At 37.5% G+C, this 14,139-nt stretch overlaps 1 protein-coding gene across 2 annotated transcripts in view; it reads left to right on the plus strand.

Annotated features, from left to right (window-relative positions):
- LMBR1 (limb development membrane protein 1) overlaps positions 1-13,366 on the plus strand; it is a 69,847-nt gene extending 56,481 nt beyond the window's left edge. Inside the window, exons 11-17 of one of the 2 annotated variants that reach the window (XM_081932330.1) lie at positions 253-329; positions 566-643; positions 1,521-1,594; positions 1,845-1,935; positions 3,828-3,894; positions 6,536-6,697; positions 11,183-13,366. In XM_081932330.1, the coding sequence (XP_081788456.1) occupies positions 253-329; positions 566-643; positions 1,521-1,594; positions 1,845-1,935; positions 3,828-3,894; positions 6,536-6,697; positions 11,183-11,268 (635 nt within the window). In that variant the 3' untranslated portion in view covers positions 11,269-13,366. The remainder of the gene's footprint in view (positions 1-252; positions 330-565; positions 644-1,520; positions 1,595-1,844; positions 1,936-3,827; positions 3,895-6,535; positions 6,698-11,182) is intronic. The other variant, XM_081932331.1, reaches the window with a different exon arrangement.
- Positions 13,367-14,139: the final 773 nt, after the last annotated feature.

A 14,139-nucleotide genomic window follows, 5' to 3' on the forward strand; every position in this document is an offset into this window, starting at 1 on the left:
GGCTTTACTACTTACGCTGGGGAGTGGGAAGAATGTAGTGAGTTGTAGAGGATCTGGTGCTGGCAGGATAGGATGTTCGAGCTGAAAGTACATAAATAGGCCAATTTGCTTTTGAAGTTTTAGTGGTCCATCTCACAGAATACTTGGACTGCTTTTGGTTGTTTGGCTAAGATTATGGCTACAGAGCTTCTAATTTTAAAAGGATTGTATGTATTTGTCTCAAGCCACCATAACATTTTCTCCTGTTTAAAGAGCGGCGGAAAAAGGCCTCTGCCTGGGAAAGGAACCTTGTGTATCCAGCTGTAATGATCCTACTGCTAATTGAAACGGTAAGCTCTAATTTCTTTACATTGCTTAAGACCCACCTGGCCTCTTGAAGATAGTAATTTATTCTGGGCACGTGTCTGAATTGAGTATCATAAAAAAAAAAAAGGAATTGCAGTTTGTCTCTTCTATGGTGTTTGTTAAATCTCAGGAGTGTTCAAGCCAATTGCTGCAAAATGGAGCAAACGTTTTTTGCACAAGCCTGCACCCACGCTTGGATTTTTTGCTTCTTCTTTTTCAGGCAATCTCAGTGCTCTTAGTTGCTTGCAATATTCTATGTCTCTTGGTTGATGAAACCGCAATGCCGAAGGGATCAAGGGTAAGGTCTTTTCCTTTTGCAATATCACTAATGACAAATTTGATTACACAGTCTAGTTTACCACACTTACAACTAAATTTCCCCAAAGAAAGCAAATAGTAAGTGAGCAGATTTGCAGATTTGCAGCCTGAAAACCTTTTAAAAGAATTAAATCTGCACATGCAAACACTATTTTGGTGTTGTGGTTAAACTTAGACTGGAAACGAGGAAACTCTGAGTTATATCCATCTTCAGGGACAGAATCCACTTGGGCCACTCTTAAGCCACTCACTCTCTCTCAGCCCTGGGAAAGAGGCAGTGACAAAACATTCTGTCAATCTTTGCAAAGAAAATTGCATGGACTTGCCAGGCCGTTGCCAGAGTCAAGATTGATGAAAACGAACAAACAAAAACAGAATATAATTAGCTACCTGTCTGTGGAGTTTCTCAGTCATCCAGGTCATAGTTGTCCCAAAGATGCTTTTTCGAGAGGCAACTGGACTTTCTGGTTTTTCTTTGAAGACATTTCGCTTCTCATCCAAGAAGCTTCTTTGCAAAGTCCAGTTGCCTCTCGAAAAAGCACCTTTGGGACATAATTAGATTCTAGTATCTAATTAGGGGAACTGCTTTTAAAATTTCTCTAGTTCCCTCACAGCATTTTTAATCATCAAATTATTTGAATTTTTGTCAAATGCCCCCAAAACTGTATTCTGGTAGCTTCTTTAGGTAAAATCCCGTTTCTAATGCTGAAGCTTGCGGTGATTATTACTGCCTCAATATTAGCTAATAAAAAAATACAAACGATACACAATTGAATTGTCCAAGGTCATTCAGTCTTCAAAAAAATAAGTAAAAGAATGGCATCCTCTGTCTAATACCTTTTTTTTAATTCTTGCAGGGGCCTGGCATAGGAAGTGCCTCTCTGTCCACATTTGGTTTCGTGGGAGCAGCACTTGAGATCATTTTGATTTTGTATCCTTTCTTTCATGAGGCGTGCTTGTCTGTTAACAAGTATTCTGTCTAATTTTCTAGGAGGCTGCTAATTTACTAAGATGCCTGCTTAGTACAGAGAAAACAATAGGCCAGCTATTCCCAGGCACTCAAAGTGCATGTTCTTTCTCTCTTCCCCCTCCTCCTGCATACTTTGCCAGGCTTAAAAGACCTTTAGGACTCTGAAACTTGCATTCTTTAGGAATTCTTTTTTTTCCTTTAATTCTCACAGCTATCTTATGGTTTCCTCTGTTGTTGGCTTTTATAGCCTACGTATTTTTGGAGATTTTACCCCCAGGAAGGATGACACAACTATGACAAAGGTGGGTGAAAAAGCCTGAGATCCTGTTTTCTTCTCCCTCTTCTCCCATTTCTTCTACCAAAGCAAACCTGATTCTGTGAGAGGGTAATTGCATTCTGAACAGTAATTAGTTGTTTAAACTTTCATCAACAAACTTTTTGCTTAGTTGGGATAGCTTGGAATCTGTCGGAAAAGGCCCGAAATTGCAGTTAGCTAGCCATAGAAAATCTGATGAGTCATTCTCCCACGCCCTTTTTTTGGGGTGTGTGTGTGTGTCACTTGGTTACTACAAATAATATCAATAGATTCCTTTAATTTGAATGAATTAAGTGATTCTATTCAGCAATTCTCAATCTGAGGCTGCTTTGACTTTCAGGAACTTACATAATTGTAACCAACAGTTGCATACATGTTAAAAAGAGAGATCTTAAAAGTAGGTTTTCATAAATAGGGGAACATTACAAACAAGATGAATAGGAGCCAATTTCTTTTCCTCTTATTTTTTTTTCTGTTTAAAAAGGCATTCGAAGTAGGGGGGGAGGGTGAGATTTGCTTTAATCTTTCCAGGAATTCTCAGAAATGGGAAAGTAAACAACCATACAGAAGGCCCTTGATTAAACCAGTTGAGCAGTGCCATTATGTTTGCTCGGCCCTTTTATAATACAGCATTTTGAAAAAAGAGAAATGGTAAGCCACATATTCTTCAGATTTTTCAACTTCTTTGTATGTAGAGCTTCTCTTGAAGGGAGATTTCAGCATTTTCTGATTCTTCGAAAGAATAATGCTATATCAGCTCCTGTTTGTTTATTGTAATTCTTTACATCCTTTTAAGACAACACACATTCTTTTACTAGCCTCAAGATTGCGCTTTGGAAAACAAGAGCAGTTGGTAAATTACTGCCTAGCTATAGCAGGGACCTGCCTGCCTTCCTTATTCTCCATTAATATAATGTTCCTTGCATAAGCACCTGCACAAACGCAAATTTGGCTTAGAGGCCAGGTAAGGGCAGCTGTACACTCAGTTTTAAAGACTGAAGTCCAAAGTTCAATCAGTATCTATGAACATTATTAATTTATACTTGCCTGCTTAGTTTTGAACATGCAAGTGAATGGTTTCTAGAGTGATGTTTGTGCTTGCAGGCTAGGACGTAAGCAGCCATCTAAAATGTTTCTCCATTGGGGAATATAGATACAACTGGTGCCCCATATGAAGGTGTGCAATTCCTTGTCACAACTGTCACTGGCTCTTTCACTGTAAGTCCAATATTGCCTCATCTGTCTTATCCCACTGGGATTGGGCCACCCCATCTGTGATGGCAGAGGAGGCCTGCCTGCTCTGCCATCACAGGAATTCTGGCTGGCAGGGTTGTGGAAAAGCGCCTTCTCTGGTCTTGCACCTGCCCTCTGGAGCATCTTGACCTCCTTGGATGTCCATGCCAACCCTCCTGGCCTTCCTTAGAACCTAAACACCTGGCTCTGACAAAGAAGGGGCTTCATGTTGGAGGTGGTTGATAGATTAATATCAGATCCCACCTCCCTCCTGCACACCCTACTCCCTCCCTCCCAGTATCTTAGGTATTGTATTTTATATTATTATATTTTTGTAGTATTTTATTTAGGCCATTTTATCTTTTAATATTGTAAGAGTTACCTTGTAGTAAGTTGGGCAGCCAATAAATTTGATAAATAAAATAAAAGTTTTTATCCTGTTGTGAATTTTTAGAAAATTTGATAAACCTAGTTTTGCACTATTACTAGTAGAATGCTGCATAAGCCAAGGGGGGGGGGGGGCTGAGGATTTGATGGTGGACAGAATGAGATAAAATATTGCTTTATATCTTCAGTTAAACATTGTTATTTGGCAATTAGAAACTATTTGTTTCAACTGAAATAATATCTTTTTTGTCTCAACAGATAATCGGGAATTGTGTATCTATCTTAGTTCTCAGTTCAGCGTTGCCAGTTATGTCAAGAACACTGGGTAAGGTTAAAATCAGTCTTTTTACAGAGTCTTGAACAAATTTAGATATCCCTTTTAAAGAAAGTTCAGCTACACTTTTAGAAAACAAAATACTAATACTGAAGGAGGTACTCAATTATACAATTATGTTGCAGTTTGTAAAAAAAAGTTTCAGACTCAGTAATTTAAGTATATGAATCTATCACCATGGAGTTACAGATATATAGACGGTTATTTTTTTCCGATTTTGGTCCTGATAAGTCCGTTGAAGTAGTAACAAGCTAATTTGGCCTTGTGGTTAGGGTATTAAAGTATGAGTGGCTAAGCCTGAATGTTAGTTCTGACTTGTGGAATGCAATAGCTAAGCTGGGTTTGATACCCAAATGCCATGCTATGGGATGAACTGTTGTTACTCACTGCAGCTCATGCCAGCGTAGTACTATGAAAGCAGGCAAATGTGAGTAGATAAATAGGTACCACTTTTGCGGGAAGATTACTGTGTTCCGTACTTTCGTGTTGGCACATAATGACGGAAACATCTTTCAGACAACGCAGGCTCCCTTAGCTAAAAATCAGAGATTAGCATTGCTCCTTTGAGTGGGTCACAACTGAAGAAAAATTACAACATCTTTTGGTTCTCTCTTAGGCATAGAAGTCATTTGTGTATGATTTCAGGCCAATGGGGGAATAAGCATTATTGTTACCGCTGAATTATGGGTTTGTTTCCTGTCAAGGTTTTATGAAAGTGTTTGGGTTAAATTGTTATCTTGTTAAATATTAGCTACATTGGTCTCTCCCCTTGTCAAAAACTGAAATCCTATAGATTCATGGAAGTCTTGTTAAGATTTTAGTAAAATTCATTTTACATTATCTTTGTGCCAAACAAAATATCAGCAATAAAGTAGGAAGTAAAAGCATAAGAAAACAGCAGTTGGGAAATAGCAAGGTTTTTGTGCTATAGTTGGAACATACAAGACAAAAAAAATTCATTTCTATAACCCCTAATCCACCATAGAGAAAAACATCTGAGACTGATTTAGTCTACTTCTGGAAAACTCATTGCTTCTGGAGCTCTCAATTATTCTTCCTTTACTTATTTTTTGAAATCTTTTTTGTATTCTTCTCTTTATTGTTTTGCATCTTTGGTCACTGGATGAGAGGAAGGAAATCTTGCCTTACATTGATGTCAGTTTCTCAAATATAATACTTTTTGCAAGTAAATTTCTATCATAGGCTGAAATCCAATACATTAAAATACCTAGTCTCATTGCTGTTTTCCCTCCAATTTGGACTAACCATTCAAAGAGTGGTCAGATTTTTATCTCAAGAGAACCAAGGCCTGAACTGATTAGTTATCTCTTCATGTACTCTTAGCAAGTCTCTGTTGACTATTGTTGCCAGGTGAATAAAAATTTACATAGCCACAGCTGCAAAGCCTGTACCTTGCTGCTCTCATAGCAGCACAGAAATCACAGCTGTGATCCGTTCTATGAATGCTTATTGGATGTCATGCACATGGTGGTATCTTGGTCCTTGGTCTCTTCCTTGATGAAGTACTAAAAAGCTGAACCCCACTGAAGCTTTGTTTGCCAGATGTGTCCTTCAGCAAAATAGTGCCTTCTTCATAAGTCTGTTCCCATCCTGTTGAGGACTGCTGTGATAAGCGCTGGCTAAAGATATTCTTTATGAATCGTAGGGAAAGAAACATTGGACCTACTGTGAAATAGAGTGCATGAATATTCCCCGTCTTAGCAAAGAAGATTTTTGTTGTTTTTGAACAGAGAATCATCTCTACAGTGCCGGTCTTTCATATCTGCATCACTTCTCAGTCCCTGAACTAGCAGAAAAGCTTCTCTCTTGCGCCACCTAGGGACTGCAAAAGAAAATACTCAGTCCTGCCTGTCAGAGAAGTGGAAAGAACAATCTCTGATCTGTCAGTAAAGATCCTTCCTTCCTTCCTTCCTTCCTTCCTTCCTTCCTTCCTTCCTTCCTTCCTTCCTTCCCTCCCTCCCTCCCTCCCTCCCTCCCTCCCTCCCTCCCTCCTTCCTCCCTCTCCCTCCCTCCCTCCCTCCCTCTGTTCCCCTCCCTCCCTCCTTCCTCCCTCCTTTCTTTCTTTTTCTTTCTATCTCTCTCCCTCCCCTTCCTTCCTTTCTCTCTCACCCTCCACTTTCTTTCTCCTTCCTTCCTTCCTTCCTTCCTTCCTTCCTTCCTTCCTTCCTTCCTTCCTTCCTCAAAATTTCCAAAATTTCCTTTTTAATCCCTTTTATTCTTCATTTATTTGAATGCAGAGTTTATCTTTATAAGTATTTATAAGCATCAGAGATCTGACAAGATCTTTTGGAAGATAATAAGCTATGCAGATTATCAATATTTTCCTTTATGCTTTTTCTTGGCATGGAGGACTATCTCATTCAATTTTATGAAATAAATATACTCACTGCTGTGATATTGGTTTTTTTCCCCTAGTTTGGTAGACAATATCTTTGAAGTGCAGTTTAAAATAGTGATGAAAAGGAAAAATTAGAGAGTATAAATACCTAAAGTTTAAATTTGCTTTATCAAATTTTATGTGAAGAGTTATATGCCATGTATTAGATTGTTTTAAAATTCCTAAGTATCTGTACAAACTTTATGAATATATTCTCCCCTCACCCTTTATTAGGCATCACCAGGTTTGATCTCCTTGGAGACTTTGGAAGGTTTAACTGGTTAGGAAACTTCTACATAGTATTGTCCTACAATCTTCTTTTTGCTATCATGACAACCCTGTGCCTGGTGAGAAAGTTCACCTCTACAGTTAGAGAAGAACTCCTCAAAGCATTAGGTAATCCACTTTCTCTTCCTTTTATGATAGTTTTTTTTATATTTATACACTTGAAATTGTGCTAGAGGTTACCAACGTGGTTGTGCTAGGAAGAATGATTAATTATTAAGTGCTTTTCTGTTCCCAATATAAAGCTTGGTTTCAGAACTGTTTATTGTCTACTTGATAGGGAAATTCATAGCATACATTGAGTGTGTGTGCATGCACACATTCAAGCATGCGCTGGTGCACACACACATAAATGCAGTTTCTTTCTCTTTACTTTTCAGAAACAAATGGTACCTTTATATCCTTCTTTCCACCAGGTAGAAACTGCTCGAAGCAGATAGTAATAAAATAAAAAATAATAAAAAATTCAAGCAAAGCAGATAAACTACATCAATAAAACTAGTAAAGATAGTAAAATTCATTGTAGTATTTAGCACTCATAACCTTAAAATATTGAAAGTCTTGGTTAATTAAGTTTTTAGCCCCACAGTTCTAATGAAACTGGGCAGTTTGTTCCACGATTGACTCTGCTGTGGAGAATGAAGAATAAACTTAAGATAATGTATCCTCAGTCCCATTTACAGTTTAAGAGTCCAGAGTCTTCTGTAAGCAAGCTGGGGTCTTTTTTCACCTCATTTTGGAGATGGGCTGTTCCACAATGTAGGAGCAACGACACAGAAAGCTCTCTTCCTAAACCCCGCCAATCAATTATTATCAGTTGAAGCAGATAAGAAAGTCCTCCATCTGACTGATATTCTGTGATTACCAATGTCAGCACTCAGCTTTAGGGTTTCCAGTGTCACTTTTTAGGATCCATTGTCAACTTAGAGGATTCTGCCAGCGAGTGAAATTTCACCATCACCACCATCATCGATCAATCAGTCATAATCTAAATTCATGTTGCCTGATTCCTAGTGATATTAGGTGCTTGGGCAAAACCACTGTCTTCCCTTGACCTTGAAACTGGGTCATACCCAAATAAGTTGAAAAACGAGATGTTACAGGCCATCATAATATTGTCTTCTCAGCCTTTAGATCTGGATCATTATCATGTTGGCAGGAAGTGGGCCTAAATAGGTTCCTAGCTATTTCCTGCTGTGTATCTGCATACTAGTTAGCTGCATTGATGCCTTATGAGATCTACTTTTTGTGAGAAATTAGTTTAGTCTAAGTATGGTGAAATTTGTAACCAAACTCTTTATTCAAAAGAAATCAACTAGTGACACCTCCTTGAATATGAATGTTTTGCTGGTAGAAGAAATCATATTTGGGACCAAACTCAAATCCAAAAAGATTCATGCCACATCTGCTTAAGAAATTTGGCATAATGCAAAAATATGGCCTTTCCTGAGGCCTTGAAAATTCAGTTGGCTCAAAATCATTTTTCAGATAACTTTGTCTTGAAATTGACCAATTTAGCTGTTGCAATACAAGGTCTCAGTAATACTCTCTAGAAGCTGCATTCAAATATTTTTAAAGATAGCTAATACAGAACATGCTATAACCTACAAGCATGCGTTTCCTGTCAATATTGGCAATATTGCCCAGAACAGGACCACAAAATAAAAATAAAAAAAATCAAAGAAATAAAAAGTAAGAAAATAAAATAAAAGGACATGTAGCTAAGAGAATCATGTGGTTGTTAAGTGAATCTTGCTTTCCTTCAGTGACTTTGCTGGCTGGAAGCCAGCTGGGAAGGTGGGAATCACATGATCCTGGGACGGTGCAACTGTCAAATGTACGTGCCAGTTGCCAAGTGCCTGAATTTTGATCGTGACTATGGATGCTGCAACAGTTATGTGAAAACTGCTCATGTCACTTTTTTCAGTGCTGTTGTAAATTAGAATGGTCTCTAAACAAATGGTTGTAAGTTGAAGACTATCTGTACTCACTTTTATATTCAATCTGCTAACATCCACTTCCCTCTTCATTCTTCATCTGTCACTTCTTTTTCCATCCTATTCCTCATTCCCATTGAATTCTGATTCATATACAACTCTCCCTTCCATATACATTTATTAGTAATACATTACTTATATTTAACAGGGTTCAATCATCCTTGCACCTTTTAAATTCTATTTTAATTTTTTTTTAAAATTCCTAGGTGCTGTTTTTATATTTTAACACTATTATACAACAGCCAGAGTCCCTGTCTGAGGGAAGAAGGTTGTTCAAAAATGTGAAAAAATATATATGAATAAATTATAAAAGACATGTATGCAGCATGCTCTTATACACCAACATTTTATGTCTTAAATTTTCTTTAACCATTTCCCCATTTTTAATATATTTTCTACTAAGGTACTCTAGTTTTTTTAAAAACCATGTATACAGTAGTCCTCAACTTACCCTGTTTTCCCCAAAATAAGACCTCCCTGGATAATAAGCCCAATCAGGCTTTTGAGCACATGCGCTAAAATAAGCCCTCCTCCGAAAATAAGCCCTCCCCCAAAATATTGCACCGCAGCAGCAGCCCTGAGGTGAACATGGTCGCCTCCTCCTGCACCTCAAAAATAATAAGACATCCTCGAAAATAAGGCCAAGTGCTTATTTCAGGGGGGGAGGTGTCAAAAGAAAATAAGGTCCTGTCTTATTTTTGGGGAAACACAGTACAATCACAATTGAGCCCAAAATTTATATTGCCAAGTAAGAAATTTGTTAAGTGAGTTTTGTCTCTTTTTACCATTTTTCTTGCCATATTTGTTAAGTGAATCACTGCAATTGTTAAATTAGTAACCCAGTTGTTAAGTGAACCAGAGTTCCTCATTGACTTTGCTTGTCGGAAGTTTGCGAAAGGTGATCACGTGACCCCAGGACACTGCAACCGTCATAAATGTGAGTCAGTTGTCAAGCATTTGAATATAAATCATGACCATGGAGATGCTGCAACAGTCATAGGTGTGAAAAATGATCATAAGTCATTATTTTCAGGATCGTAATTTCAAATGGTCATTAAGTTGAGGAGTACCTGCATATAATTAGGAGATGTGACTATAGCTTGTTTCACATTCATAGCTGTCCATTACATCATTAATTCTCTATTTTTTGTTATAATGAATCAATCATGTTTATATTTATATTCCTTTTCCTTCGTGTGTATGTAAATACTATAGACCTGGTTTTACTTATTTGAAATAAGCAGATTCTTTTCTAAGCAGATACTCCCAGTGCCATTCTCTCAACTCATTCCGCCTCCCAGCCCCCCCCCCCCCCAAATCAATTTTGTCCACCTAAGAAAACAATCCCTTTCCAATCCCAGTGGGAAAGGCAGTTTCAAGTTTATTTAGGTAGTTGTAGATTATTCCAAAACGTATCTCTGGTTCTTCTACCAATACTATTCACCTTCATGCTATCACCAACCTATGGATTTCATGCACTCTTTGAGATACATTTTAGCTCTTTCATTTATAACTAATAGAGAAACAGAAATCTTGGAAATCTTCTAGTCCAGCGATGGTGAACCTTTTTTGGCTCGCATTCCATAAGTGGGGGGAGTGCAGGGGGGGGTCATGCACAGGCATGCTGCACCCATAATGCAATGCTTGACAACCACCCCCCAGTGTGCATGCATGCATGAGAGGCACTCCCCCCCATTTTTTGTATGCTTTTTTCGCCCTCCCCAGGCTCCAGAGGCTTTATAGGAGCCTGGGGAAGGTGAAAAGAGCTTCCCCTGCCCCCCGGAGGCCCTCCAAATGGCAAAAAATGACCCTTTGAGGGTTTGCTCGTAGGGTCGTTTTTTTCTGAAGGTCCCTGAAGGCTCCGGAGGGCTTAAACCGACCCTACGAGCAAACCGGAAGTTAGTTCCCGAATTTCCGGTTTGCCCATAGGGCTGGTTTTTCGTGCTCTGGAGGCTTCAGGGAAGCTCCTGAAGCCTCCAGAGGGCCTCCGGGCGGGGGGAGGGAGGCTCTTTTCGCCCTTCCCAGGCTCCTATAAAGACTGGAGCCTGGGGAGGGCAAAAAGTGGCTTTAAAAAAGGCTGAACTCAGCTGGCCAGTGCTCGCATGTACACTGGCCAGCTGTCAGGGCAACGCCTCACGTGCCCTGACAAATGGTTCCGCATGCCACCTGTGGCACGTGGTTCTAGTCCACCCCCCCCCTTCTTCAAATGAAACCTTATACATCTTACACTTCCTTCCCTGCACATATTAAATTCAACTTAATTCTGATAATTCATCTTATACTTCCTTGCCTGTATGTATGTATTATTTCTTCACCAGAGGATCAGAGAAACACCCACACCCACACACTTCTTTACTCCACCATAGTCACTGGATGGAACTATTGATGTTGACTTCTCTTGGCCATGCCTCTAGTTAATTGATGCTTTCACCTAATGCTTTTTAATAAGATGGGGAATTAACTACCTTAATTGTGCCTGTGCCGTGAGCAGAGGTTTTTCTCTTGATAAGGATTGTACTATGTTCAGGTTACTACTTTGGTTTTATAATGTGCAGTGCCAGTTAGGAATGAAACATAAACTTTAGTCTTTGTTTTGTAGGTTTAGATAAACTGCATCTCTCGCACAACGCAAGAGACTCCGAGACAACAAAGCCGTCTGTAAATGGGCATCAGAAAACACTGTGAATCAGTCGGTGGAAATGAGTCAGCTTCCTGACATTCCTCTCACTTCGTTGTACTTGTTTTCTACTCCTCTTACTTGTTTATACCTTGGATCCAGGTCGATGCAGAAGAAATCTGGTTGCATTGGACCATACTCTTCTTGCTTGGATCGATCTACTTTAATTTTTCTGTCAACTGGAGATGTCTCTTGAACATTCCTCTTTGAACAGACCTTCATACAGATTTCTGAATCCAAGGACAAGAATCTTCTGCATGTAAATATATGGCTGAAGATGAATTTCGGAGATGAGCTTTTTATCTGAAAATGGCAAACCTGGCAAAGATGTTGATTTTTCCAGTAAGATGCATTTTGAAAACTTGTGAGAGCATAATAAGGCTCAGGATCAATACATTAATCTACCCATCAAATCAGTTTGCACTATGATTGTATCTAAGGTAACAGAAGTTCTTAGTTCTAAATGGTAAACTCTCATTTTTTGCTAGGGAAAATTTCCTTTGCAAACCCTGATTATGCAATAACATAATCTCGGAACTACAGTGCTAAATCTGAGCCTGGGAAAAAGTAATTGTAGATTTCTGATCATTATATGTATAATCATGCCTAAAAACGTGATTGTCATACTCTGCTAAACAATACAAACAAAAATGTGTATAAAATATACATATGTATAAACTCTGAGAAGGAAACAATTGCACCCAATTTTCACAAAGTTGTCTTTAAATGATGCCCATTCCTATGACTGATAAAGTGTATTTTATTTCACTGAACAAGGTATTTTTTTCATTAGTTCTTTTCAGGGTGGATTTAATTTAAATCACGTCAATTTAAATTGCAATTTAAACCAACTTGATTTAAATCGTAATTTTTAAAGAGCAACTGTCATTTCTGTCCCGAGTGGCTCCTCCTCTGACCTTCTGTTGACTCCCCAACAGTCCCAATATTGCAGAATATATAGCCTCACGCTACATAACGAAGCTCCATTTCATTATGAATAAAACTAAATTATTTATGTATCTGAAATAGGAAACTATCTTTAGATAGATCTTTACTCCAAAAGCATTTTGTTAAAATAAATTTGATGAAAATCTGATTTAAATTAAAAAATCTGATTTAAATTTAAAAAATTGATTTTTAAAATTATTTTTAAAAATCAATTTTTATCCACCCTGGTTCTTTCAGTTGTTCATATGTCTACGTGTGCCTACTTTTTTTATGAACACAGAAATGAGCTAGCATTTTGCTTAGTTTATAATATGAAAATTTAAGATTCTTGTTCAGAGTTTTAGACATGGTATATTTGATACAGCATGCAGTTGGATATTGCTACAATGTTGAAGTTTACAAAATCCCATGAAGTTGTAAAAAAAGGCAGAAGGAAGTTAAGCTGCATTTGTTTACTAATGTACTGTGAGTCGTGGCAGGGAGATGGTAGAGACCACTGTGATGACTTGGTCCAATGGAGTTGATTCTATTCTCTGTATAATTATTTGATCAAGGATAGTTTATTGGGACTTTGTAACTTCATTTCTCTTTATGGAAAATCTGTTGCTGTTTATCTGTTACTGTTAATCTCTGTAAATATCTGTAAACCCAAAGCCTCAAAATAGTCTAAAATACATTGCACAATGTCCAGATATTTAATTCAGGTGTTTTGGATTACGATGTTGCTAATTTCATAGGATTCATAAACATGTTTTCTATTAATTCCATTGATTTACCACTATGGAATTCTTGGACATCAAAAACCTGTTTCTTAATTTTTATACTGTTTCTTCTATTAATGGATTTTGCATTATTTGGAAGGTAAGAATTGTAGCAAATATATAATAGGAATTTTTCTAGCATAACCAATAGAAGTGTGAAATAAAATACTCAAAAGGAAGATTCTAAGAATTTGGAATGAATTGCACTAGTGGGTTATTTGCTACAGTGAAAGCTGTAGCAAAATTAGTTCATTGAAATGATTTCAAATATTGAACTATCACAAGTTGAAATGGTAATAATCACTTTTAGGTCAGCTTGGCCCCTTTTTCATGATAATATTCAAATATATTGTTAAATATGAGGAGCTATTGTAATAAATTAATTTTATCTAAGTAAGCCGAATTCTTTGAAATCTTGATTTCAGGGCAACATTCAGGAAAAATATACTCATTTAGTCATGGGTGTGATTTAGGATCTTTTCTCCTTGTGAGATGAAACTGTGAATTTTCAATTTTCAGCAAGAGTCATTTTTAACAACACATAAAGAAAAATCGTAATTCTCAATGGAAGAAGCATCTCCTACATGGACACTGATTAAAGGGTCCATTGCTTCTGAGTACAAATAGTTATCCTAGACTAATTTATCTTAATGATACTTAAATTGAAAGAGATTCCCCTTTAAAAAAACATTTTACTGTTGAGAATTTAATCTACTTGGATGTTTTGTGATCAGTTCAATTTTTCAGTGTATTGACATGTATTTGAATATTCTGCCTTTGCCTGCCTCTGCATCACACCTGTTTTCTAGTATAGAAAGATTGCATAGAATCTCCTTTTCAAAATGTTGTTCATTGTTGTCACCATACACAGATTTATGATAACGTTATTTTGAAAATGGATGTTAGATAAGTGGCATCAAAAAGATATATATCTATGAACTCCTTTGTTCTTGGCTTTTTCTGTGTGAAATGACCTGTTGTAGGCGACTTTGGAAATGACATTTTTACTTACAACTGTGTTTAAAAAAAAACACTCAGAAATATTTTGTAAGGTCAGAAAAGACATTATTTTGGTTCATAATTCATTGAATATAGATAATGCATTCCTAGCGGTTTGACTCTTAGAGTCAAGTAACCGGTTATCTTCAGGTATCAACCTTTGCCTCATTT

Source organism: Natrix helvetica (assembly GCF_964273705.1).
Source record: "Natrix helvetica genome assembly, chromosome: Z".
Taxonomy (NCBI): domain Eukaryota; kingdom Metazoa; phylum Chordata; class Lepidosauria; order Squamata; family Natricidae; genus Natrix; species Natrix helvetica.